The 24609-nt window shown below is 33.6% G+C and overlaps 2 protein-coding genes across 2 annotated transcripts; both read left to right on the top strand.

Moving 5' to 3' along the window:
* Positions 1-8367, top strand: LOC123662538 (aldo-keto reductase family 1 member A1-like). The gene is made up of 6 exons (XM_045597382.1): positions 1-232; positions 4053-4233; positions 4476-4663; positions 6351-6589; positions 7550-7700; positions 8162-8367. The coding sequence occupies exons 1-6, from the start codon at positions 161-163 to the stop codon at positions 8306-8308; spliced, it is 978 nt and encodes a 325-aa protein (XP_045453338.1). The 5' UTR covers positions 1-160; the 3' UTR covers positions 8309-8367.
* A 3356-nt stretch (positions 8368-11723) lies between these two features.
* Positions 11724-24441, top strand: LOC123662539 (elongation of very long chain fatty acids protein-like). The gene is made up of 6 exons (XM_045597383.1): positions 11724-11897; positions 12220-12410; positions 17090-17224; positions 21033-21138; positions 21839-21975; positions 23859-24441. Exons 1-6 carry the CDS (start codon positions 11837-11839, stop codon positions 24033-24035), a joined length of 807 nt encoding a protein of 268 aa, XP_045453339.1. The 5' UTR covers positions 11724-11836; the 3' UTR covers positions 24036-24441.
* The last annotated feature ends 168 nt before the right edge of the window (positions 24442-24609 follow it).

Raw genomic sequence — 24609 nt, 5'->3', positions numbered from 1 at the left:
GTGCAATCAAGCTGTAACCTTGACGTACTATAGTTACGCGATTTCTCTCGTTTCTATTGAGTTTTTTCTCGTTATATTAAAATAAACTCTAACGCAGCACGTCTACAGTTATTTAATAATCAAATGCAATAAATTTTAAGTTTAATTGAAGTATATTAAAATGTCTATTTCAAAGTATTTCGAGGTAGATGGCGGATATCGCATGCCACGAATTGGATTTGGTACATGGCAGGTAACTATTGAATTTATTTTGTAATAAAAAACTTCAAAATCTGCCATTGTTTATGCCTAAAATTATATTATGTAGATACACATTGTTGGTTGTTTTTTTTTGTATGTGGATATATTGTGCACCTACTACTGCTACCACCTATTTGTTTCCCGCTTTTTAAACTACGTGCCTCCCGATCCCTTAATAATTTTGAAACATGCCATACTAAATTTCTTCATCAATGACTCTGTAATTTTATCATGAAACAGTAACTTAAATCCATCGATATAATATAAGCTTTTGCGTTTGTAATATAAAAAATAATTTAATGCTATTTTTATAAGATAAGTCAGGCCTTGTTTAAAAAAAATCTGCATAGTTAAATAAGTAAACAAGCAATCCGCGCCTATTACCGGCGTTGAGATTTATGTTTCTTTACTGTTTTGATTGTCTATGAATGGCAGCGAAATTTCCTTCTTGAGAATAAGACTTTTAATGTAAAATTAATTGTAAAGATTGGGCCAACTCTTCCTTTAAAACTATTAAGCACTTAAATTTATATAGACTGGCCGAACTACCCTCATCACAACCAATACGATAGAGCGTGGTTCCGATACCTATAAAGATCATTGTCTAAGCTGGTTCTCTATCCCAAGAAGTTATTTTAAAATTGAATTAGTGAATCTTAAGTCTAGTCCAATGCGTTCAAACAAAATAAACAAACCGTTTAGTTTAATAATCTAGTAATTTATTATGTTTAGATAATTTTTCACGACAATTCGACTCTACTCAAAAGCTGGTATGAATTTTAAGAAATACTTTATGTTGACATGCTATTTGATTTAGATTATTGAAAATTAAGTTAAAAAAAATTAAGATACATAAAAAAAACTTATTATAAAATTAGATTATCTATCTGTACATCTAATATAATTTTAACCGGCCGGACACACGAGAGTCATACATAATTTATGCAGTAATAGTCTTCAGTGATTAATAGAAGGCAAAATATTTTATTTATAGAATTTAATCTGTCTATATTTTTGCGGTATTGCGAAAAATCTACTAATATACACTTTTTTTTTTGCTCAAATTATGTAGTTTACATTATCTAGAAGCCTTGCGTCTTCCCCAAAAATTAGTTTATTGTTACATAATCAGACTTTGCTAGCGATTCAGATAGCGAAAACATAAATGCAACTAGTCTGGTATACAAAGATGACAACAACACAATAATAAAACAAATATTATAAATACCAAATTTGAAAAAATAAAGGTTGACAATTATAAAACTATGGAAAAAAATGTTTTTATTAGTGTGTGTTTAATTGTGATTGTGTGTATGTGTGGAGCGTCGGAGCCTGCGTGTGTGTATGTGTGTGCATATGAGTATGTAAATGGGTGTCTGCATTTTTCTTGATTTGAAGTGAGTTTGACCTATTATTTTATTGGTACTAATAGATTTTCAATGCGATATTGAATGCGGTTTTCGTAGTTGTAATCTAAAAAAAAATATTGTTACCCATAATAAATTGTTATAATTATTTGTTACAATTATTATAATTGCTCTTTAACAAATTGTTTATATGCCTATGAATGCTCAAATAGTAGGTAACGAAGTTATTTTTGAGGGTTCCGTACCAAAGGGTAAAATAAGACCCTATTACTACGACTTCGCTGTCTGTCCGTCCGCCCATCCGTCTGTCTGTTTGTCACCAGGCTGTATCTCAAGAGCCGCGATAGCTAGACAGTTGAAATTTTCACAAATTATGTATTTCTGTTGCCGCTATAACAACAAATACTAAAAACAAAATAAAATTAAAAATTAAGAGGGGCTTCTACAACCAACGTGATTTTTTTGCCTATTTTTGTTCGATATCAATAAATGGTACCACAGGTAGCCACTTCAAATATTCACAAAATGCTTCACATCAGCCTTTCGCAGTCCACTACTGGACATAGGCTTCCACAAGTTCTCATGTATTTTGCCCATAGTCACCACGCTAGGCAGACGGGTTGGTGACCGCAGGGCTGGCTTTGTTGGACGCTGCTGCCCAAATTAGCCGTATTAATATTAAGTAATTAGTATTAACCAACAGCTTACACACAAAATGCTTAGTTGTATATTTCCTTTAATAATAAATAAATAAATTATAATGAAAAAATATTTAGGGAGACTCTCATACAACAAAAGTTATTTTTTGCCGCGTTTTGCCCGATATTAAAATCAGCACTAGCTACAAAATATTTAGTTTTATTTAAAAATTAAAATGTGCTGTGTGGCTACGGCACCAAAGAACATAGCCACCCCCTCACTTCCCGTGGGTGTCGTAAGAGGCGACTAAGGGATAACAAGGTTCCACTACCACCTTGGAACTTAAGAAGCCAACCGATGGCGGAATAGCCATCTAACCGCTGGCTTTGAAGCACACAGGCCGAAGACGGGCAGCAGTGTCTTAGGTGCGAAAAAGCCAGCCCTGCGGTCACCAACCCGCCTGTCCAGCGTGGTGACTATGGGCAACACACACGAGTTCGCGCATTTTGGCGCGAACTTGTGGAGGCCTATGTCCAGCAGTGGACTGCAATAGGCTGGAATGATGAACAATTAAATATTTCACAGAACACTTATTTATATTTAGTTTAGTCAATGGTACAGAATCCTTCGTGCGCGAGTCCGACTCGAACTTGGCCGATTTTTTCTTAGATACATCGTTTTTTACATCGATTTACTATTTATATACAGACCAAAAGAATTTTAAGAAATATTTGTATATCTGTCTATCGGTTTGTCCTTACGTTCATACGTCATATAAAACATAATAAATTAAAAAATATGTATCTAATTCCAAACTCCGTGTGAACGAAGTCACGGATGCAAGTTAATTCTTAAATATGCTACTTACCCACACAATGAATAACGGTACGCACCAAGCGTTAATGCCCTCGTGAGAAAAATTATATAGGTGCAAGAAAAAATCAAAACAACAATGTAGGTAATAAGGTAATTTATTCAACATCATTTACATTCATTGTCTTACGTTATTAATGAGTATAAAAAATACCTAACCAAAAATTTAGGTCTCATTGTTAAAGCAAGCCAGTGTACATATTATACATTTTTTTATAACAGTTTTTTACTGAGACACTGTATCCTCACTCTTGTATTTGAACCTGTTTTTGATTTTTTTCTCTTTAATTTGATGCGTCGCTTCAAGTAATTCTTTAAAGTTAGCCATTTAGATTTTTGTAATTTAGTGGTAGAGTCAACGATGACAATTGGTTTTTCACAAAATTCAGATATATAACGGCTGTTGGAACAGCACGAGCATTTCTCGCTACAAAAAGAATAAGTCTCGCTGTCATCGTGATCACCACTTGATGGTGACAGACCTCTAGATGTAGTCGCCGGACAAGAACTTCCCTCGAACCATTTATTATTTTTATCCTGAACGTTTTCGCGATATATATTCGTAGCTGACATACTTTCCCCGCGACTGTGTCGTACAGTGGTCCATATTCCCCATTTTAAAAAATAAAGTTTACCTATTTACTTTTGCTACATAGCTTGTCAAAGTTATTAAGTTTTGTTATTCAAAATGTCAAATACTTCTAGCGTTAAAAAGATTTCATAAGAAACAACGATTTTTTTTGTATAATGCTCTTTTATCAGAACAGATAGCAGAGCTTAACGGTGAGTTAAACATAGTTGCTACAACTTAAATCGTGGGTTTACATATTTGCTAACAAAAATATATATTCTAGTTTTATAGCGTTCTTACTATTTATTTCTGTTGGAGAATAGTAATGAAGTAGAGAAATTTATTTGTTTAAACTATAACAGGCTCCACCGGATATTCTAGAGAAGGCTGTAGACGCTGCTTTAGAAGCAGGCTATCGCCACTTCGATTCAGCGCGGGCCTATGAAAACGAGGCTGCTTTGGGACAAGCTCTCAACCGCTGGATCGCAGGCGACCCTGCTAGAAGAAAGGAACTGTTTGTTGTTACGAAACTGCCACCTGGAGGTCATTTATTACGCTATTATTGCATTAAATTAATTTCATATGAAGTTTCCATATTACGGTATTTTATAATCCAACAAAACAATTTAAGGTGCAAAATAAGTATTTTAATATGTATATAATTATGTTTGGAAGCTCCAATCCTTCTCCTATATAGATAAAGAGGCTTATGTCCAACAGTGGGATGTAACAATCTATTATACGTATATGCAAATGCATATTATATAATTTTTATTTCGTTCTAGGTAATAGACCTAATTTGGTAGAAGAATACTTTAGTGCCTCGTTGCGGGACCTAGGCTTAGACTATGTTGACCTGTATCTCCTACATGTACCGTTTGGTTTTGAACATATACCGGGAGATCTTCATCCAAAGAATCCAGATGGCAGCATGAAGTTTGACTACAACACTGACCTCGTTGGTATTTGGAAGGTAAGTTTAATAGAGTAAAAATTTATACATAATAATCGTCTAACGTTCTATTGAAATATTTTTTACATTAACATTTTGTAAGTATAGCATATGTTTTCCTTAAAATATATTTTTAACTTCTTTTAATTTAAAAAATTTGTTATTACCTACTGACACATGTGTTTCTAATCAAGAATGTCATCAATATTGTCAATGTGATTGTGTTGTAATTAATTTGATTCTCTTTATTCAAAATTGTAGTTTACATATATCCATATATAGACACATCCTATTTTGTAACTTAAACAATATAAATTAAATTACATACTGAAATAATAGACATCTATCTGTATTATGGGCGTGTCTTTTTTACAAAACATTGATTCGTCAATTATTAAAGACAATCACAGTGAAAAATTATCAGAAATAAGAATTTGTGATAACAAAAACGACGCTGTGTACAAAGAGTGTAGCTTACCTAAATATACTAATAAACGTCGTACAAAAACACCACGTAAAACATTAAAAGTTACAAATAGGAATTTGACAACCAAATCGTACGACAAATTTTCTTGGACAAAGATATACAGATCGCCTATACCAACGCCATGCAATGATAGCAGAAAAGAGTTAAATAGAACTGCGTCAACTGCAATTTTACCACCTAATTCAGAAAAAAATATAGATGACAATAAACCTAGTATACTAGATGTTACGATACAAACATCGTTGCAAACATTACCAATTTTATCGAGTACAATTGAAAATAATCGTCTGAGTTCCAAAATAAAGCCAAAACTTTTATGTCCTTGCTGCTGTGGTGGTGATGATCAAATACAAACTTATGATGAACCGTACATTTACCAACAAGCAGCTGGTTCTTTTGAAGGCATTAAACTTAACACTAATGTTTCAACGTCACGTACAAGTATTTTGTTCTTACAGAGACAGTTGGAACGGCCAAAAAATACAATGATGTTCTCTAAAATATTAACAACAATCGTTCGAAATGCTTTAAAAAATTTGATTACAGTATTTAATTTTAAGAAGTGTTTCTCTATAAGACACGTAGTTTGAAATAACTTTGCAACAAAAGTTTCATAAAAATAGTTAAAATCAAACAAAAAGTAATAGTGTCTATAAATAGCAGTAACTTAAAAGTCATTTCTGGACGAAATATTAGAAAAAAAAATAGGATAATAGTTCCAGATCAGTTCACTTCTCAAGGACAATTCAATGACAAGCACGAAGTATAGAATAAATGTTATTAAATTCGCGGCTCTGACTAAATGTACCTATTTAATTAATATTCCTAATTAAAATCAAGACCTCGAAATATAATAGTACAAATAATATCGCTATTCGCTACGCACGCATACCAGAAATGGTGAAATATATTTTTTGCGAGTATAAATTGAGTAACTTAAGTAATTTAAAACTACAATACACACAACACAGGTTCAAATACAAGGGACAACAAAATATTAATTATTTTGTATATCTTTACAGAAAACATTTTTACTGCGTAAACTTGTGATATCACTTTCTTGCTATATTATTTCATTAATTTCATAAAAAAGATTAATGTTTATTTATATTATTTTTAAGTATAACCTTGGTTCTAAACAGATACCAATGGTGCACCTATATACCAAGTTAATTATATGTTAAAGTTATACCATTAATTAAATTTGAATAAAATTTTCAGGCCATCCTCAAACTTAAAGAGTCAGGTCGAGTGCGCAATGTCGGCATATCAAATATGAATGAAGAACAAATTAAACGATTATATGCAGTGGGAAAACCGGCTTGCCTTCAAGTTGAAGTACATGTCTTACACCAACAGAAGCCACTCATTGCTTTTGCAAATCAACTCGGAATACCTGTTGTTGCTTATTCTCCTTTAGGATCAAAAGCTTTGGCGGATGCTTTGGCCGAAAAAACTGGGTAAAATAAGTGCAATAAAAATAACAAATAATGTTATTTAGGTATTAAAACGCACCTCTACACTAAAGTTTACACATTTTTATTGGTTTTTATCCAGATAATATTATAATGATTTTATTATTGTTCTATTGTCGTTCTTTCGTCTATAACTTTGAAACCTTAATCAGTAACTTTAGTTTTTACTTGGAATACTATAGCGAAAAGTACTTATCTACTAAATAAAATTAATTTAAAAATTAATTGGTTTGCCCGTACGAATTATGTTTTTGTCATTTTAGATACCTTTTTAAAATAATTCTAGTGTAATATTGTTCAACACGCTTAGCCAGTGTGTACGGCTTTATATTTTAAAAATTCTTTCGCGCGATAAATATTAATAATTACTTTGAAAATAGTCTTCTAATAATACATACATACATAAATATAATCACGCCTCTTTCCCGTAGGGATAGGCAGAGACCACTTTTTTCCACTTTCTACGATCCTTACATACTTCTTTCGCGTCGTCCACTTTCATTATTCCCTTCATACATGCTCTTCGGTTTAGGGTACTCTTGACCTGGCCTTTTTTCAAGACGTCTCTTATTTGGTCTCGGAACGTCCGCCTAGGTCTACCCCTTCCCATCCTCCCATTCACACTCGCCTTATAAACTTTTTTCTTCAATCGTTCTTCACACATTCTATCGACATGGTCAAACCATCTGAGCATACCTTTCTCAATTTTTGTCACTACATCTTTTTCAGACCACAACGTTTCCCTATCTCACTATTTCTTATCCTATCTCTCAGTTTAACTTCTATCATACTTATGAACGCTCTCATCTCAACTGCATTTATTCTGCTTTTATGTTTCTTTTGCCATACTACTACATACATACATTCTAATAATAATGTACATAAAATTAAATAACACATATTATCATCTTCAAATTTCATATTTTAATTTATCTATCATTTCAGACGTTCCTATCCAAATCTGCTTGAAATACCCGAAGTTATGAGAATTGCAAACACTCATTCACGTACGCCGGCACAAATACTACTTCGATTCTTACTACAACATGGGGTTGCTTCGATTCCCAAAAGTACAGACCCAACTAGAATTAAACAGGTACATATGTTCTAAAAAATTAATTAAGTTTTGCTTGAAAAATTAACATTGAACTTATTAATAAAGTATTTGTAAAAATATGCATTAATGTAATAAGACAGAAATAACGCATAACAAACGTTTTGTATTGTTTGTGTTGGTACCTAGAAAAAACAACATGGCTACCAGGTCAGGTACTGCAAATATGCACACAGTGCATTATTCTTTACACGACTGCTAGTTATTTAATTCATTCTTTTAAATTTGAGCTACCGGCTTGTTTTTAACATAGAGCGCTTATTCAAAAAAAAAAAGTTGATAACGATGAACATTAGACGAAATTGACGCTAAAAACGCTAAACATCCCATGATAAAATGCTTTAGTTTTTATATTAAAGGCTCTATTAGCGACTCTATCAAAGACTTACGATCTCATCGAAATATCGCTTTCAATTTTAACGTTACAAAATTACCGTTTTCAGAATATTTCTGTCTGGGACTTTGAACTAAGTGAAAAAGAAATGGAAGAGCTGCATGCGTTAGACCGTGGTAACGAGGGACGTATTTGTGATTTCCTATTTTTCGCTGGTGTGGAAAAACATCCAGAATACCCATTCAAAAAACAATAAAAACCATTACAATGAAATTAATACATATTTAGTTACTAAATAAAATAATCACATTCTAATTATATTGTATTTTATTTTATAATCCTAAACGTAAAATAAAGTATCTGCCTTTTTTTAACCGATTTCAAAAAAAGGGGGTTACTCAATTCGACTGTGTCTCGACTGTTCGACTTTGTCGTTTATGAACCGATTTTGATAATCCTTTTTTGTTGGAAAGGAGAAATCCCAAGTGTAGTAACCATGATAAAGAAACCGAGATCTGATGATGGAATCCCAGAGAAATCGAGGGAAACCCTCGAAAATCGTAGTGACGAACTAGTACGTCTGTAATTTTTTTTCGTATACATTACTTATGTTGTATTACTTGCCGGTGTAATTGAAGTCGGTTTTTTTTGCTTGCGAGCAAACACAATTATTGATCTGGTCTATAAATCGGAACAGTAGTTTTCTGTTACGAAGTGGAAGAATTAGAACCTATTTTAATCATTACTTTGTTGAAAACCTTAGTTTTATAATGCTCTTTTTTAATTTTCCTAGACGTAAATTGACAGTTAAAATTTCGCTTTCCCCAATTAGGATTCACAAAAATAGTTAATATTTAATTTTATATATATACTAGTTGTGCTCGCGAATTCGCCCGCGTGGAATTTAAGAAAAAAGTTAAATTTCAATTCGTTGAGTTATAAAATAAATAAATTTCTAGAATAAAAGTAGACTAAGACAGACAAACAAAAATTGTAAAAAGTGTTATTTTGTTATATGTACATCTATATGTATTTAGTAAGAAGCGGTTATTTTAATATTACAAACAGACACTCCAGTTTTATTTATTTGTATATATATATATATATATATATATATATATATATATATATATATATATATATATAATAGCAATTTCTATCTATAATAGCATAGCAAAGTCTTAAAACTCAAATAATTTGCATTTTATTTCTGTATGTATTAGTGGACATGAAATGAATACTTACACATTACACTGTAGTACAAATATGCCTTTATTAATGTTTTAAATAATTTGTACTTAAATTTCTATTTGCCCATTTCTTCTAAACAAAAAAGTGTGTGTGTGTGCAAATTTACAAATGGCAGAAGTGAAAGTTCTGAAAAGTCGTAGGAAGGTAGGTTGCGATTTGTTCTATCGACGCCAACGATGATCACAGCCTCGTCAGAAGGGCCGTATAAGCGCCGTGCAAAACGTACCGCTTTTGCGTTTTGAGCAGTAATGTATTCTATCTCATTCTCATGTGTATATGTTTCTTTATCGTGGCGCATTTTTCATTTTATCGAGTTTCAAATCGCGATTCTAAAGAAGTTTCACTCCAAAAAAACGATGAGCCTGACTTTTGCTAATTATCAACCACTTGATATATTTGGACATAAAGACAAAACAATGACAAGCAATAATTTACAATTCAACTAAACAAACCTTTAACCTGAAGTCCGCATGACTGGTAACTACGTGGATTATAGGACGTGAAATGACAATACTTTTATAACCGACTTCCAAAACCTTTTTTGGAAGTCGGTTATAAAAGTTGGAGGTTCTCAATTCGACTGTTTTTTTTTTTATGTATGTTACATCAGAACTTTTGACCGGGTGGACCGATTTTGACAATTTTTTTTTGTAATCGAAAGGTGGTGTGTGTCAATTGGTCCCATTTAAATTTATTTGAGATCTAACAACTACTTTTCGAGTTATATCTAATAATGCGTTTTTACTTGACGCTTTTTTCGTCGACCTACGTTGTATTATACCGCATAACTTTCTACTGGATGCACCGATTTTGATAATTCTTTTTTTGTTGGAAAGGAGATATCCCAAGTTTAGTACCGTGATAAGGAAACCAGGATCTGATGATGGGATCCTAGAGAAATCGAGGGAAACTCTTAAAAATCCGCAATAACTTTTTACTAGGTGTACCGATTTTGATAATTATCATATGGCTAAATATAAATTTTATCGAGATCTGATTACTACTTTTTGAGTAATCTTTGATAACGCATAGTTACTTGACTATTTTTTCGTCGATCTACGTTGTATTACTTTTCGATGTAATTGAAATCGGTTTTTTTTTTCGTTTGCGAGCAAACACAATTATTTTAAGACTAACTGTGCCTTGCAGTTTTACCCGCCTAACTTCTTTCGATCCCGAAATTTGGAAATGCCGGTATAAAACTAGCCTATGTATTCTAAATCTCCAGCTACCTACGTACTAAGTTTTATTACAATCAGTTCAATATTTTTTGCGTGAAGATATTTTTTGAAGATCCTTCCATCTTCGCAAACTTTCGCATTTATAATCGTTAGTAGAACGATAGATAGTAATATATAGTAGATTGTTTTTATTTTTTTGTCAACAAAAGGCGCCACGATTATTAACTGCATCCTGGCGCAAAATAGGCTAGAACTGCCCATAATAAGTATCCAGTATCTTTGAACCTGAAAATAAGTAGACCCATAAAGACTATGCAGCTTAATCGGCAATCGGGAAAAAAATCATCAGGACGGTTTCTAATAAAACTATAGAATGGTAGCTATAAGTACAAAAGATAAAATATAATTTATTTATTTGTTCTTTTTCACTATTAATGTTCATTTTATTTGTCAGACAATATTATAACTACTTAATTGTTTGATTCGTAACCTCTAAAATCAAAAGTTGTAAGTCAACCAGATACAGTGAAGCAGGGTGTTATCCTTTTTTACCTTCTGCAATAAAACCTGTCTTACTGAAAACTTTATCACCAACCAGGCCCAGTTTTAAATTTATATTTTAGTGTTAGATAATGAAGAAGACATTTTTAAAATGTTTTGTTTTTATTCATTTTAAGAAATAGCTTTTGTGTACACAAGAAAAACATTAGAAGAAAATAAAAAAACAACTACAATAATAATTTTTAATCCCAATGATGAGTTAAAAATGCCGATAGTATATATTTATCACCTACGTAAATTTTATTGCATCATATCACTATTTCCATTCGCAACGGATATTTTGTAAACTGAAATGTTCGAAATATAAAAACAATACAACTGTCCATGAAGATTTTCATTTTTTTTATACGTGCGAAGACTATATTGCCGGCGTGGGATTCTTGAATATTTGAGCAAGAAATCACAAAACAAAATGACGTAGGTACCGTAGTTTGCCTTTATAGCTCCATATTACACCACACTGGCCCTTTTCGTTGGGACACCATTTATATATCTGCTCATAATAAATAATTGATTAATTTGAGAGGCGATGTTGAAATCGATGGTCATTATTTTTTAATTTTCGATCTATGTAAATATAAACATATTAAAATATTTCTTTAATTCAAACGCTTTACTTTGTTTCAGTATCGAAAGGGATTTCAGTATCAGCGCACGCAAAAACTCTTACGACCTATCTATTTTTTTATTTTATTTAATCAGTGTAATTTATAAAAAAATAGTAGTTAACAGTAATTTCTTTAAATTAATTGTTAATTATTAATAATAGGGGGTTCTGATATTTTAAAACCATGGCGCTGATCTTAAGGGGAGCGGTGAAACTTTATTATTATTTAAATGAAGAAATTGCTGGTACGTAATTAACAATAAATACAAATATTTACGTCACAATTATTAAAGACTACCGGTTCAAAAATTTATAGTTAAATTAGATTATTTAAACATAAAATTGGAATATTAAATCTTTATATTTTAATACATAAATCTACGTAGCTACAGTGTAACTCTTGTATTTATTTTCAAAATAATAGTTATGTTATTATACAGATACAAAGTGCAGATATTGTTAATATTTCCGATAGTTAAATTTGGTGTTTGGTGCTTTCATAATAACCGTCCTCAGAATATTATAATTATATTTTATTATTTTAAAATATATTTATCTTCCTTTTAGATCAAAGAACTAAGGATTGGCCTTTAATGAATACACCTTTTCCCGGCTTATTCCTACTTTTCATATACTTATTAATAGTACTAAAATGGCTTCCTAAATACATGGAGAAACGACCCGCATATGATCTTCGAAAATTTTTGGCTTTCTATAACTTTATTCAAATGTTATGTTGCATATACGTCGTCTACCAGGTGAGCATAAGTTTAAAATACATCTGTGAAAAATCTTATGATCAGGGTACCATATATATTGATGATATACGGTATAAAAGGTAAATATTTAAACCAAAATTAAGACAGTAAAATTTTTAGGTAAGTATAAGACTATAGTTATAATAAGCACATGTTCTGTAAACTTCTGTTAGGTCGAAATAATAAATAAAAAAATACACAAGAAGAGAAAAATCACCTAAACCGAATCAAACGACGGATATATTTAATAAACTAAATCATGACCCATTTTTTTATACTTACCTATTGGTCCGGGAGCTATTAACAGATTTTCATAATCAAGTCTCTTCCAATTGAAAATTTTATTACTCGAGAAGAAATAATTGACCGAATTTATACCTGTCTCCCGGACCATATCTAACAAATCGCACCTTTAATAAAACAAAGATGTAACTCAAAATTTGTGGATTTGGAGATTTTACAAGAAAACCCGTCTTCGTCGCGTAAAGAATAGGTAGACTTCGACTCCGGCGTTTTAACTATAATATACAGAGAGATACGCGACTGTTGCTCTCTTTTCTATGAACTGAAACTGACAAGTCAGTTCTTATAAAGTGGCGTGTTTCAGAGATGCACCAGCAGTGAGCGGAGATTAAAGTGCTGCCGTTTTGAGTAACATCAAATAATTCGATATTAGATTAAAAGGGATTTAAAATAAAAAGATGATTTTTGTTATACTTCATTCTCTCAGAAAACGCATTTGATAATGATGTGTAACATTTGGATTTACTTCGGTTTTGTTTTAAAAATTGACAAATTTTACAAAGTTAACGCCTAACACTTCAGTTTTATATTGAAATATATGCCTTAGTTGTTGGAGTAATTGGTTAAGTATCACTTTATTGTAATAAATAAGGCTATTTATAAAAGCTACTTTTGTTTACTTCTTTTTATTATTTAGAATGACGAAAGATAAGTAAAAACTTTCAACATTAATTCCCTTTTCGTGTAAAAGTTAAGAATAACTTGTAACTGTTGTGCTTATTTGTATAGGTTTTGAAAACGGAGTCGTCTTAGAGCTCACAATTTTTGTTAAGTTTCAGCGTATCGAGCGTAAAAGTTATAAGATAAACATAATAGTGTATCATTAAAACCTATACACTCCACTGGTGGACATAGGCCTCCATAAGCTTTCCCCAAAAATAGCGTGAACTTATGTGTTTTACCCATAGTCACCACGCTGGGCAGGCGAGTTGGTGACCGCAGGGCTGGCTTTGTCGCTCCGAAGACGCTGCTGCCCGTCTTCGGCCTGTGTATTTCAAAGCCAGCAGTTGGATGGTTATCCCGCCACCGGTCGGCTTTTTAAGTAATATAATAATAGTGTAATAAGTTATAATTTTTTTTCATCTGATTACTGTAATAAATGTGAAAGTTTATGAGGATGACGTATGGATGGATGATTGTTACTCTTTTATGGCAAAACGACTGAATAGATCATTGTCATTCAACAATGCTGCTATTTTGACGTTAAATAATTATGATTATTATTCATCCTTAAAATATACTACAGTGTTATGAATTATTGTTATTTTAGACTAAAGAAGTTATGCAGGTTGAAGAGGAAAATCAACAAAATACATATATCTCCAGAGGCCAAAAATGTAACTGCAGAGCTGACGAAAATGATGACACCGACTCAATATTTTACTGTCACTTATGAGTTGACGAGAAAAATGACACCTAAATAATACTAGCCATTTACAGTCCTCTAGTTCGTCTTCAAGATCATCTTAATCTAGTTCCGATTCATCTAGCTCATCATCGTCAAGCTCTTCATCATCCAGCTCATCTTTATCCAGTTTTTCAAGCTCCAATAGTTCAATGCCTACCCAAAACCCTGCCCCACAAAACTTTACAACGGATTGTGAAGAAAAGACGTCTTACACCAATTCACCACAAAATACTGAGCAAAATATGAGCAAATTCAGCTGAGAGAGCGACGAAATTACAATAGTGTGGCCACCTGAGTGACGACGATGCACTGTAGATTTTAATACGTTGTTTAATAAGCCTGTCAACAGAAGAAATTTTATGTTTGAAAATCAAAGTTCTTCTGACTCTGACTGCAATAATAAACCAAATATTTGTCAGTCAGTTCAGCCTATTGCAATGCACTGCTGGACATAGGCCTCCCCAAGTTCGCGCTAGACATCCCGGTTTTCCGCAATCCTCATCCAGCTTACACCGGCAATCTTAGGTAGATCGTCGGTCCAACGAGCCAGAGGACGTCACACACTGTGTTTGCCAAGACGCGATCTCTTCTCCAGGACGCGTCTGCTCCAACAGCACCGGTCCTGCGCCACAGATGACCAGCCCACTGCCACTTCAACTTGCTAATTCTGTGGGCTATATCGGTTACTTTCGTTCTCTCGCGGTAGTCTCGTTTCTAATCCTATCTTTGAGGGAAACCCCAAGCATGGCCAGTTCCATTGCACGTTGAGGGACTATATATTTGTGGACCAGTCCCTTCGTCAGTGTCCATGTCTCGGCTCGGTAATGTTAACACAGGCAGGACGTATTGCTCGAAGATTTTTGTCTTCAAGCATTGCGGAATCTTCGAAGTGAAGACTCGACGAAGCCTGCCAAATGCCGCCCAGCCCCACCGAATTCTCCTATCGGCCTCCTTCTCAAAGTTGTTGCGGCCTAGTTGGATAGTATGGCCTAAGTAAATATAATCCTGAACAACTTAGAGAAGGGTACCATCGACCGATACCTGTCTCGGTATGACTTGGTTGTTAGGCATAACTTTCGTTTTGTCCAAGTTCATACAGAGAACGACACGTCGGGAGGACTCGTTTAGACCGGCTAGCATTTGGCCTAACTCATCTAACGTGTCCGCAAAGATGACGATATCGTCGGCGAAATGAAGGTGAGATGTATTCACCGTTGACATTGATGCCTTGTTCAAGGTCTTAAAGATATCCTCCAGCGCAGCGGTAAACAGTTTCGGTGATATTACATCTTGCTGTCTTACCCCACGCCGCAGGGAAATAGGTCTTGTTCTCTGGTCCTGGACATGAACGGTCATCGTCGTTGCGTCGTACATACATCTCAGTACCACGATATATCGCCAGTCGATATGACATCTCTGCAGAGAGTCCAGGACAGCCCAGGTCTCGACACAGTTGAAGGCTTTCTCGCAGTCCACAAATTCCATACACAGCGGCTGATTATATGTCTCTGTCTTTTGAATAATCTGTCGAACAGTATGGATGTGGTCTACGGTGTTGTAGTCATTTCGAAACCCAACCTGCTCTGGTGGTTGGTATTCGTCGAGTCTTATGGCGAGACGATTCAAATGTGCAGAAAATATTGATTCCGACGGTATTTAACTTAGGGTTTCACCAACCAAAAAAAGGTCAGTGTGATATATGTGTATCATAATTATGATAATTCAAGCAATGAGCAAAAACAAGATGATAGACAATATAAGAAAGAAGAGACTGCTGATTTTTATACTATTTACTAGCTGACCCCGCAAACGTTGTTTTGCCATATATGATAACTTAGGGGTATGAAAAATAGATGTTGTTCGATTCTCAGACCTACCCGATATGCACACAAAATTTCGTGTGAATCGGTCTAGCCGTTTCGGAGGAGTTTAACTACAAACACAGCGACACGAGAATTTTATATATTAGATTATTTATGGTTAGTAATTATTTGTGATTTTAGGAGATATTTACTAGAGACTCATCATCATCATTACAGCCTATACAGTCCACTGCTGGACATAGGCCTCCACAAGTTTACGCCAAAAATAGCGTGAACTCATGTGTTTTGCCCATAGTCACCACGCTGGGCAGGCGGGTTGGTGACCGCAGTACTGGCTTTGTCGCACCGAAGACGCTGCTGCCCGTCTTCGGCCTGTGTATTTCAAAGCCAGCAGTTGGGTGGTTATCCCGCCACCGGTCGGCTTTTTAAGTTCCAAGGTGGTAGTGGAACTGTGTTATCCCTTAGTCGCCTCTTACGACACCCACGGGAAGAGAGGGGGTGGCTATATTCTTTGGTACCGTAGCCACACAGTACCCGTAGCCACACAGTACTAGAGACTAATTGTACCTAATTCTTATAATAGTGTATAGTTTTTGTTTTGTTTAAAAAACAATATTTGTAGCCATAAAGAGATATATAAATATCGGATGATTAATTAAAATTTGTTTAATTTAAAAAAAAGGTGATAAATTTCAGTTTTCGTTTTATAAAAAAATGATGCATTAGTACATACAACATCATAATTACAATTAAATAATCATAAAACGAAACATTGTGATTTATTTTTAAAACTTTTTGTTATGTTTTAATACTAAAGAGAATTTTTTTGAAATACTACCTAAAATATTAAGTAATTTTTGGCATAAAGAGATTTAAGTCGGAACTTTTTTTTCATCTCCATTTTACAGCTATTATAGATTTTAACACAGTTGTTTTTCTATTATTCTATTAATCTCTGTACTTTAAACTACTGATATCAATAATAAAAGTCATTAAAAGCATTACAAATAATTGGTAATTTTTAATCAAACACAATGCGGAAAAAGTGCTAAACTTCAAACGCCAATTCCCACAAATTGCGATTTTTGAGTTACATCTTTGTTTTATTAAGGGTGCGAAATATTCATAGAAAAGTTTTTTTTCAGAGTTTACGATTAGGCTGGCTAAATCATTATAAATTAGTATGTCAGCCAGTAGATGATGGTCCATTAGCTCTAGAATATGCGTGGAAAGTCTGCTACGCGTACTTCGTCATAAAACTAGTGGATCTTTTCGATACGGTAAGTCTATTTTTAACCGACTTCCAAAAAAGGAGGAGGTTCTCAATTCGACTGTATTTTTTTTTTTTTTTTTTTTTTTTTTTTTTTGTATGTTACATCAGAACTTTTGACCAGGTAGACCGATTTCGACAAATTCTGTTTTAATCGAAAGGTGGTGTGTGCCGATTGGTCCCATTTAAATTTATTTGAGATCTAACAACTACTTTTCGAATTATATCTAATAATGCGTTTTTACTTGACGCTTTTTTCGTCGACCTACGTTGTATTATACAACATAACTTTCTACTGGGTGTACCGATTTTGATAATTCTTTTTTTGTTGGAAAGGGGATATCCCTAGTTTGGTACCATGATAAGGAAACCAGGATCTGATGATGGGATCCCAGAGAAATCGAGACAAACTCTTGAAAATCCGCAATAACTTTTTACTGGGTGTATCGATTTTGATAATTTTTACTTTAATCGAAAGCTGATGTTTATCATGTGGTCACATATAAATTTTATCGAGATCTGATAACTACTTTTTGATTAATCTTTGATAACGCGTATTTACTTGACATTATTTTCGTCACCTTACGTTGTATTATACCTCATAACTTTTTACTGGGTGCACCGATTTTGACGTTTCTTATATAAATTAAAAGCTACTATTCGTCACGTGGTCCCATTCAAATTTAATTGAGATTTGATTCGTAATTTGTGAGTTATATCTAATATTGCGTATTTACTTGACGGTTTTTTCGTCACCCTACGTTGTATTATACGTTATATCTTTTTACTGGGTGCACTGATTTTGATCTTTTTTGTATAAATCAAAAGCTAATACTTGTCATGTCGTCCGTTTTAAATATGATTGAGATATAATGAGCAATTTTTGAGTAATCTTTTATGACACGTATTTACATGACGATGTTAAGACGACTGTGGTCATGTTCAATACTTTGCCACAACGCCATCTATCAAAATGTAATGAAATTACTTCGTTCACTATCGATCAAATTACAATATTCCACTAGAGTAGAGAGTAGCAGTTTATTCGTTATAAATATATTTGAGCTTTTAATTTTTGAGTTATCGCTAATACTGGGTATTTACTTGGCTATTTTACGTCGACCAACGTTATATTAACCTCATTACTATTTTACTGGGTCGACCGATATCGATGATTCTTTTTTTAATCGATAGGTGGTGCTTGTCATGTGGTCCCATTTAAATATAATTGAGATTTGACTCGAACTTTTTGAGCTATATCTGATATGGCGTATTTACTTGACTGTTTTTGGAGTTTTCTCCTTAAGAATCGATTTTCATTTAAGGCCCCGGAATGAAAAAATTTAACAGTAAAATCTACTGAACGAATGACCTTGTTAGAGATGGCGTTCAGACGTTTTCTAATAACGCAATTAGGTTCCGATAGGTGGCGTTATTGCATTCATTTATTTACAATTTGATATAGTAATAATATATTTCTTAGACTAGTAAGCCTTTTTGTGCCTATTTAGACAGTTGATCTGAAGGGGTAAACTCCAGTCGTGCATCGGAGCTGTGTGAAAACATGAACAGTACATATTTTTAATAAAAAAGACATAAACCGTAATTCAATATAAATCCGCTTCAACTAAAAAACCCGCCGTAATAAGCGATGTCAGCGCTTCGCGCGAATCGACGACGGGCCTTTTATGAAATTTCTGCCTACAATCGCTAACAAAATGTTAGAAATAACAGTAGAACATTATATAATTCTACAATTTTATAATGTCGCGTTATATGGAATACGAACAAAGTATTACTATTTTTTCGTCGATCTACGTTGTATTACTCTTCGATGTAATTGAAGTCGGTTTTTTTTTCGTTTGCGAGCAAACACAATTATTTAGGATAGAAAAATCATTATTCATAGCATACACTGCCTATACATATACCTACTGTTATATACAAAAAAAATATATAAGATAAAAAAAACTTACAAACTTAAAAAGAAAAATTAATAGTAACAAAATACCATAAAAAGGCATGTTAATCCGCATATTATGTTGAAAACCGAGGGACCAATGCAACGACCCCCAAATTACAACTCTGATTTTCAGCGACCGCCCTTTTCATAAGTAGGTTTCTTTTCTTAACTATGTTTTTTAAACTACAAAAATTTACATTCAGACAGGGCTCACTTATATTCATAAAACTTTAACTCAAATATTAATTGTTTTTATATAAAAGGAAAAACATAGTGTCATTAGAATATGAGGTAAAAATTAAAGACAAATTTACGTTTTTAAATTCAGTGGTGTACCATTAGGATTGAGCACATACCTACCATTGCAAGACATTAGGAAATCTCGGAACTTTATAGCAAGTACCCAATAATAATACAATAATACAATGACCTCTATAGTGAATATAATGATACGTGTATATGCTCGTGATAAACACGCCACAACGTGCGGTATTTATATCTTCCAAGTCATCGATCCGGGGACCTTCAATGCGATGGACAGTGACCAGAATTACATTTGAATAATTATGTACATATTACAAAGAAGCTTTTGAAATAAAAACAGGTAAAAGACTGCAATAGTCCACCGCTGGACATAGGTCTCCCCAAGTTCGCGCCAGAAATCCCGGTTTTCGACAACCCTTTTTTTTCACGTCGGGAAAAACCTCATGAATACCTTCCGACGCGAAGGCACCGGAGAGGTTATCCCAGGCTCTTATTGGCCAATAACCACTACGTGCTAGCAGGCCTCCGCCTGAGTAAGGCTAGGTGGAGTCGCGCTAGCATCCACCCCCTCGCCCCGGTGGTTGGCCCGAATAAGAATATCCGGGCCTTGGCACCTAGAGGGGTGGTACACCTCCCGACGTGTGGGGTCTAAAGCCAGACAAAGGTCCCCCGACCCCCAGCTGGCCACCCCGTTTAAGGGACCCTCAATCAGACCAGTCTACCGTCTGCAGAATGGGGACACAGGGTCCAGGAGCGTCCCACCTCCAAGCACATACCACACGGGTCCGCCAGATGGCACTATCAACCGAGCAAACCTCCAGGAACTCAGCACAGCCCGGCCATCACACAACAGGTCCACTTAATCGCACTGAGCAACTGAGCAAAGCTCCAGGGAGCCCGGCACAACCTGGCCGACATGCTACGCTTTCGCGCTATAGAGCGGACGAGCGAACCCATCCACATCCACCCCGTCCCTCTGTTGGTTTTGGTCTACGGGGGTCCATCCACAAGACCCCTGCCACTCGCAAGCGAGTAGCGTTCTCCTATCTGCCACCTGGGGACGCGCCCAGTAGAAGATCCATCAGCAACTCTTTTGGGGTTTTTGGCTATCATCATCCAGCCTATTTTGGGAATCTTACGTAGATTGTCCAGCGGGCCGGTGGATGTTCCACACTGCGTTTGCCGATATAAGATAACATTTTGTATTATAATTTTTGACAACTTGTTGTTTATTTTATTATATACTAGTTGGGCCGCGACTTCATCCGCGTGGAATTAAACAAATAAGTTATTGTTCATTTCACAGATTATAAAATAAATAAAATTTTAAAATAAAAGTAGCCCAAGTTACTCCTTAATACATCAGCTATCTGCCAGCGGAAGTCCCGTCAAAAGCGGTCCAGCCGTTTCATAGATTAGCCCGAACAAACAGACAAATAACGGACAAACAGACAGACAAAAAGTGTAAAAATGATATTTTGGTATATGTACGGTGTGTACATCCTATGCATTTAGTAAAAAGCGGCTATTTTAATATTACAAACAGACTTCTAATTTTATTTGTATAGATAATAATAGATAATATTTTTAGGTATTTTTCGTTCTGCGAAAAAAGCAAAACCAGGTGTCATTTCTTCACGTGTACCACCATTTCGGAATGGTCGCTGTAGCCTGGGGGATGGTGAAATGGGTCCCAGGTTTGTAGTCAATAACATATACCAGAATAGTAATTACTGAACAATATAATTTTAAATTACTTATTAAGTAGTATTGTATTCTGCAGGATAATCAATACATGAAAATTTATAATAATTATGTATGTTCATCACACTTTTCATGAACATTTTATATGTGAAAGTATGTAAATTAAAAGCTGAAATGAAATATGACGACGCGTTAGCACAGTTTATGGAGGTAGGTGGCTGGACCAGCCCGTCTGCGCCTACCTAACTTTAACCTAAGAGAAGTTGTGCTCCTCTGGTGAGTGAAGTCATCAGATCTCCTGAGGAGATTCGTGTGCAGGGTCAGCAATGCGCTTGTGATATATACTTCCGGTGTTACAAACGTCTTATCATCAGTTTAGCCGTAAGCTTGTTTACTGACCTAGTCGTAAAAAAAATTTAAAACAGAGTGTTGACAGCAATTTATCGATGCGATAGGTCTCGCCTTCAATCCCCTTAAATCAAGATATCGTTTGTGTATTGTGTGTATTTTCAGACTCCTGACACAGGAGTAAATCGTAGTGGGAGCTATTGAATGTTAGGGGTTATATTAAAATTTATATAAAAATAGCTATTTTTTCCCCTTTAATATGTAGTCTTAAGATGCATTTAAAAAAGTATTAATATATATTATGTATTTATTGTAAGTATATATTAAAAAATGTTATTATCACAGGTGGCCACTCCACAATCTTGGTTCCAGTTAATTCGTTCGTGCACATAATTATGTATGGATACTATTTACTGACGACCTGGGACGAATCTTACAAACAATCAATTTGGTGGAAAAAACATGTTACACAAATACAAATAGTAAGTTACAAGCAATTTCCATATCTATACTTATAATTACTAACTAGCCCCGGAAACGTTGTTTTTGCTATTTATGCAATTAACCCCCTTAGTCCCCCCCACCCTTATAACTTAGGTGGATTAAAAATAGATGTTGGCTTATTCTCAGACCTACCCGATATACATATAAAATTTCATAAACATCGGTCTAGCCATTTCGGAGGAGTATTGTAACTAACATTGTGACCCGAGAATTTTACGAGTATAAGAATAAATGAATCGATGAAATGGATATACACGCATTACTTTCGAATGATTATTTCGAATTATTACATTCGAATGACTGTACAAAAAATGATAATTCTTTTTTTTTGTTGTTTGTTTTTGTTAGGATAAGATTTGTATAAAAGAAAATAAAAAATCGATATATATACTCAAGAATAAAGTATGGCGGCACAAAGTTCAACGGGAAGAATTATTGTAACTATTTAAATAAAATTTTATCTATATACGAATTTATTAGAAAGAAAAAAAATTCTAATTCGCTTTACAGCACTCTTTGACAGCAGTTGACACTTTCTTTTTCTTACTCCTTTACAATAAATGGAGCAATTATTCAATATTGATGTTATAATTAGCATTGTAATTTTAAGAGCGTGTTTCGCCAATTGATAATAAAGCCATCTGAAGTATAACGATGTCAAACAGGTGAATGTTTATAAGATATTATTCGAAAATTAAAGAACACTAAGTATTCTTTGACTTCAATGTTGTCTTAAGAACACTAAAAAAAATTCAAACATATATTTAATTGGGGCCTGTTCAAATAAGTTACTGATTGGTAGAACAGATGGTTTACCGCCTTGCTTAACTAATATGATATCCGTACCTACTAGACGAACTTCACCAGTCAGCTTAATTAATGAAAATTATTTTATATTTATATTAGTACTAGCTTTTACCTGCGGCTTCGCTCGCATTGAATTTTTTCAATAAAAAGTATCCTATGTTACTTCTAATACCTCCAAGAATATGTGTACAAAGTTTCATGATGATCGGTTTAGTAATTTTCACGTGAAAGCGTAACAAACAAACTTACATTCACATTTATAATATTAAGTAAAAAAATCGCGACCCAGTTGTTACGCTAGGAAAATAATAGACAACCCAAGATTTGCATTTTCTCCAGGCTTTTTTATTTATTTATTTTCAAAAACACTCTTACAACATACATATAAAAATTTTAATATTACAAATAAGTATTTAATAACAAAGTATCTGATATGCATGTCACTTACAAGTGTACATAACATTTTGGAATACAATGATTAAAAGCACAAAAAATCACAAATAATTAAAATATTTGAACTTTAGATATACCTACATTAATATAGTTAGTAGGCTTCATAATGTCATTGTATTAAATTTATTCTTTTAACTCGTTGGTGAATTTTGAAATAAAAATATTTTTTTCAATTTTGGATTAACTATAGCCTGGCAAGAAATTTCTAGCTAACCCTAATTAATAACATAATTTTAACATACTAAAGAAGATAATTATTTAAATTTTATCCATCAAACAGATGGGTGAAGATCATGTCTAGTTCAGATCATAGACTATGAGTTATCTGACTTTTTTTAACCTGTTATATCTCATTTAATTAAGTACAAATTATAGAAATAGAAATTTGTTTATGTGTAACTTTGAGAACTGAACAATATTTTTTTTAATCCACGCGGACGAAGTTGCTGACACAGCTAGTTTGTTGTATAACGTTGTGTCAGATAGCAAAGAGGATATAACCACTATGTTTTATCAGATAGCTTTATAAACGAACTGTGAAACAGCCCAATAATCTAATACAGTACGAACCACGTATATATATTTACCTGTTTTATTTCAGTTACAGTTCACAATAATGCTTCTGCACTTTACGGTATTGGTGTTCGCTCCTGAGTGCGATTTCCCGCGTCAACCAGCTTACATACTCATTCCACAGAATCTATTCATGGTTATTTTATTCAGTGATTTTTACTATAGGTCATATATCAAACCAAATAAAATTGTCAAAAATGAATAAATCATTGTGTGTTTGTAATCAATTAATACAAAATTTATTATTGAGTGAACAGCATTTATGTCAAAATAATATTTTTATTTGCTAATCTGTTCATTATTTTATTCATTTTAGAGTAATTATTATGCATTTACCTTCAGCTAGTATAATATGGAGTCAATAGCACTATGGTAAAATAATCTCAAAAACCCTAGCTGTAATGAAATTATGTGTTTATGTAATATTATCTGAAATTAAAAATATCAACATAAAATGAAAGTTATTTCTTATAAATAAAAATACAAAAATATTCTTGCGTTACATTTTTTTATTTATACACATTTACAGTATAAATTTACTATTTGCAGGTAATTTCTCTATCTAAATGAAAAATCTTGAGTATATTCAATAAAAAGATAGTCCAAAACCATTTCTTTTTTTTTTTTTTTTTTTGTTGCAAAATACCACTAGAAAAGTTCAAGATTTCTCTAAGGCAAAATCTTCCTTCATTAGCCTTAGTCCGTCTATTGCAGACGATTTAGAAGGTGTCAGACAGACACTGTGTCGCCTAGGACACTTTTCAGGAAAACGCAGAGTT

Source organism: Melitaea cinxia, chromosome 18, assembly GCF_905220565.1.
Source record: "Melitaea cinxia chromosome 18, ilMelCinx1.1, whole genome shotgun sequence".
NCBI classification, from domain to species: Eukaryota; Metazoa; Arthropoda; class Insecta; order Lepidoptera; family Nymphalidae; genus Melitaea; species Melitaea cinxia.
This window is presented reverse-complemented; position numbering and strand designations above follow the sequence as displayed.

Excerpts from the sequence above, each read along its gene's own strand:
- LOC123662538 (XM_045597382.1), top strand. The coding sequence starts at position 161 with ATGTCTATTTCAAAGTATTTCGAGGTAGATGGCGGATATCGCATGCCA. Across the intron at positions 4,234-4,475 it reads TACGAAACTGCCACCTGGAG|GTAATAGACCTAATTTGGTA; the intron begins GTCATTTATTAC and ends ATTTCGTTCTAG. Across the intron at positions 6,590-7,549 it reads GCTTTGGCCGAAAAAACTGG|ACGTTCCTATCCAAATCTGC; the intron begins GTAAAATAAGTG and ends CTATCATTTCAG.
- LOC123662539 (XM_045597383.1), top strand. The coding sequence starts at position 11,837 with ATGGCGCTGATCTTAAGGGGAGCGGTGAAACTTTATTATTATTTAAAT. Across the intron at positions 12,411-17,089 it reads GCATATACGTCGTCTACCAG|AGTTTACGATTAGGCTGGCT; the intron begins GTGAGCATAAGT and ends GTTTTTTTTCAG. Across the intron at positions 21,139-21,838 it reads GATGGTGAAATGGGTCCCAG|GTGGCCACTCCACAATCTTG; the intron begins GTTTGTAGTCAA and ends TTATTATCACAG.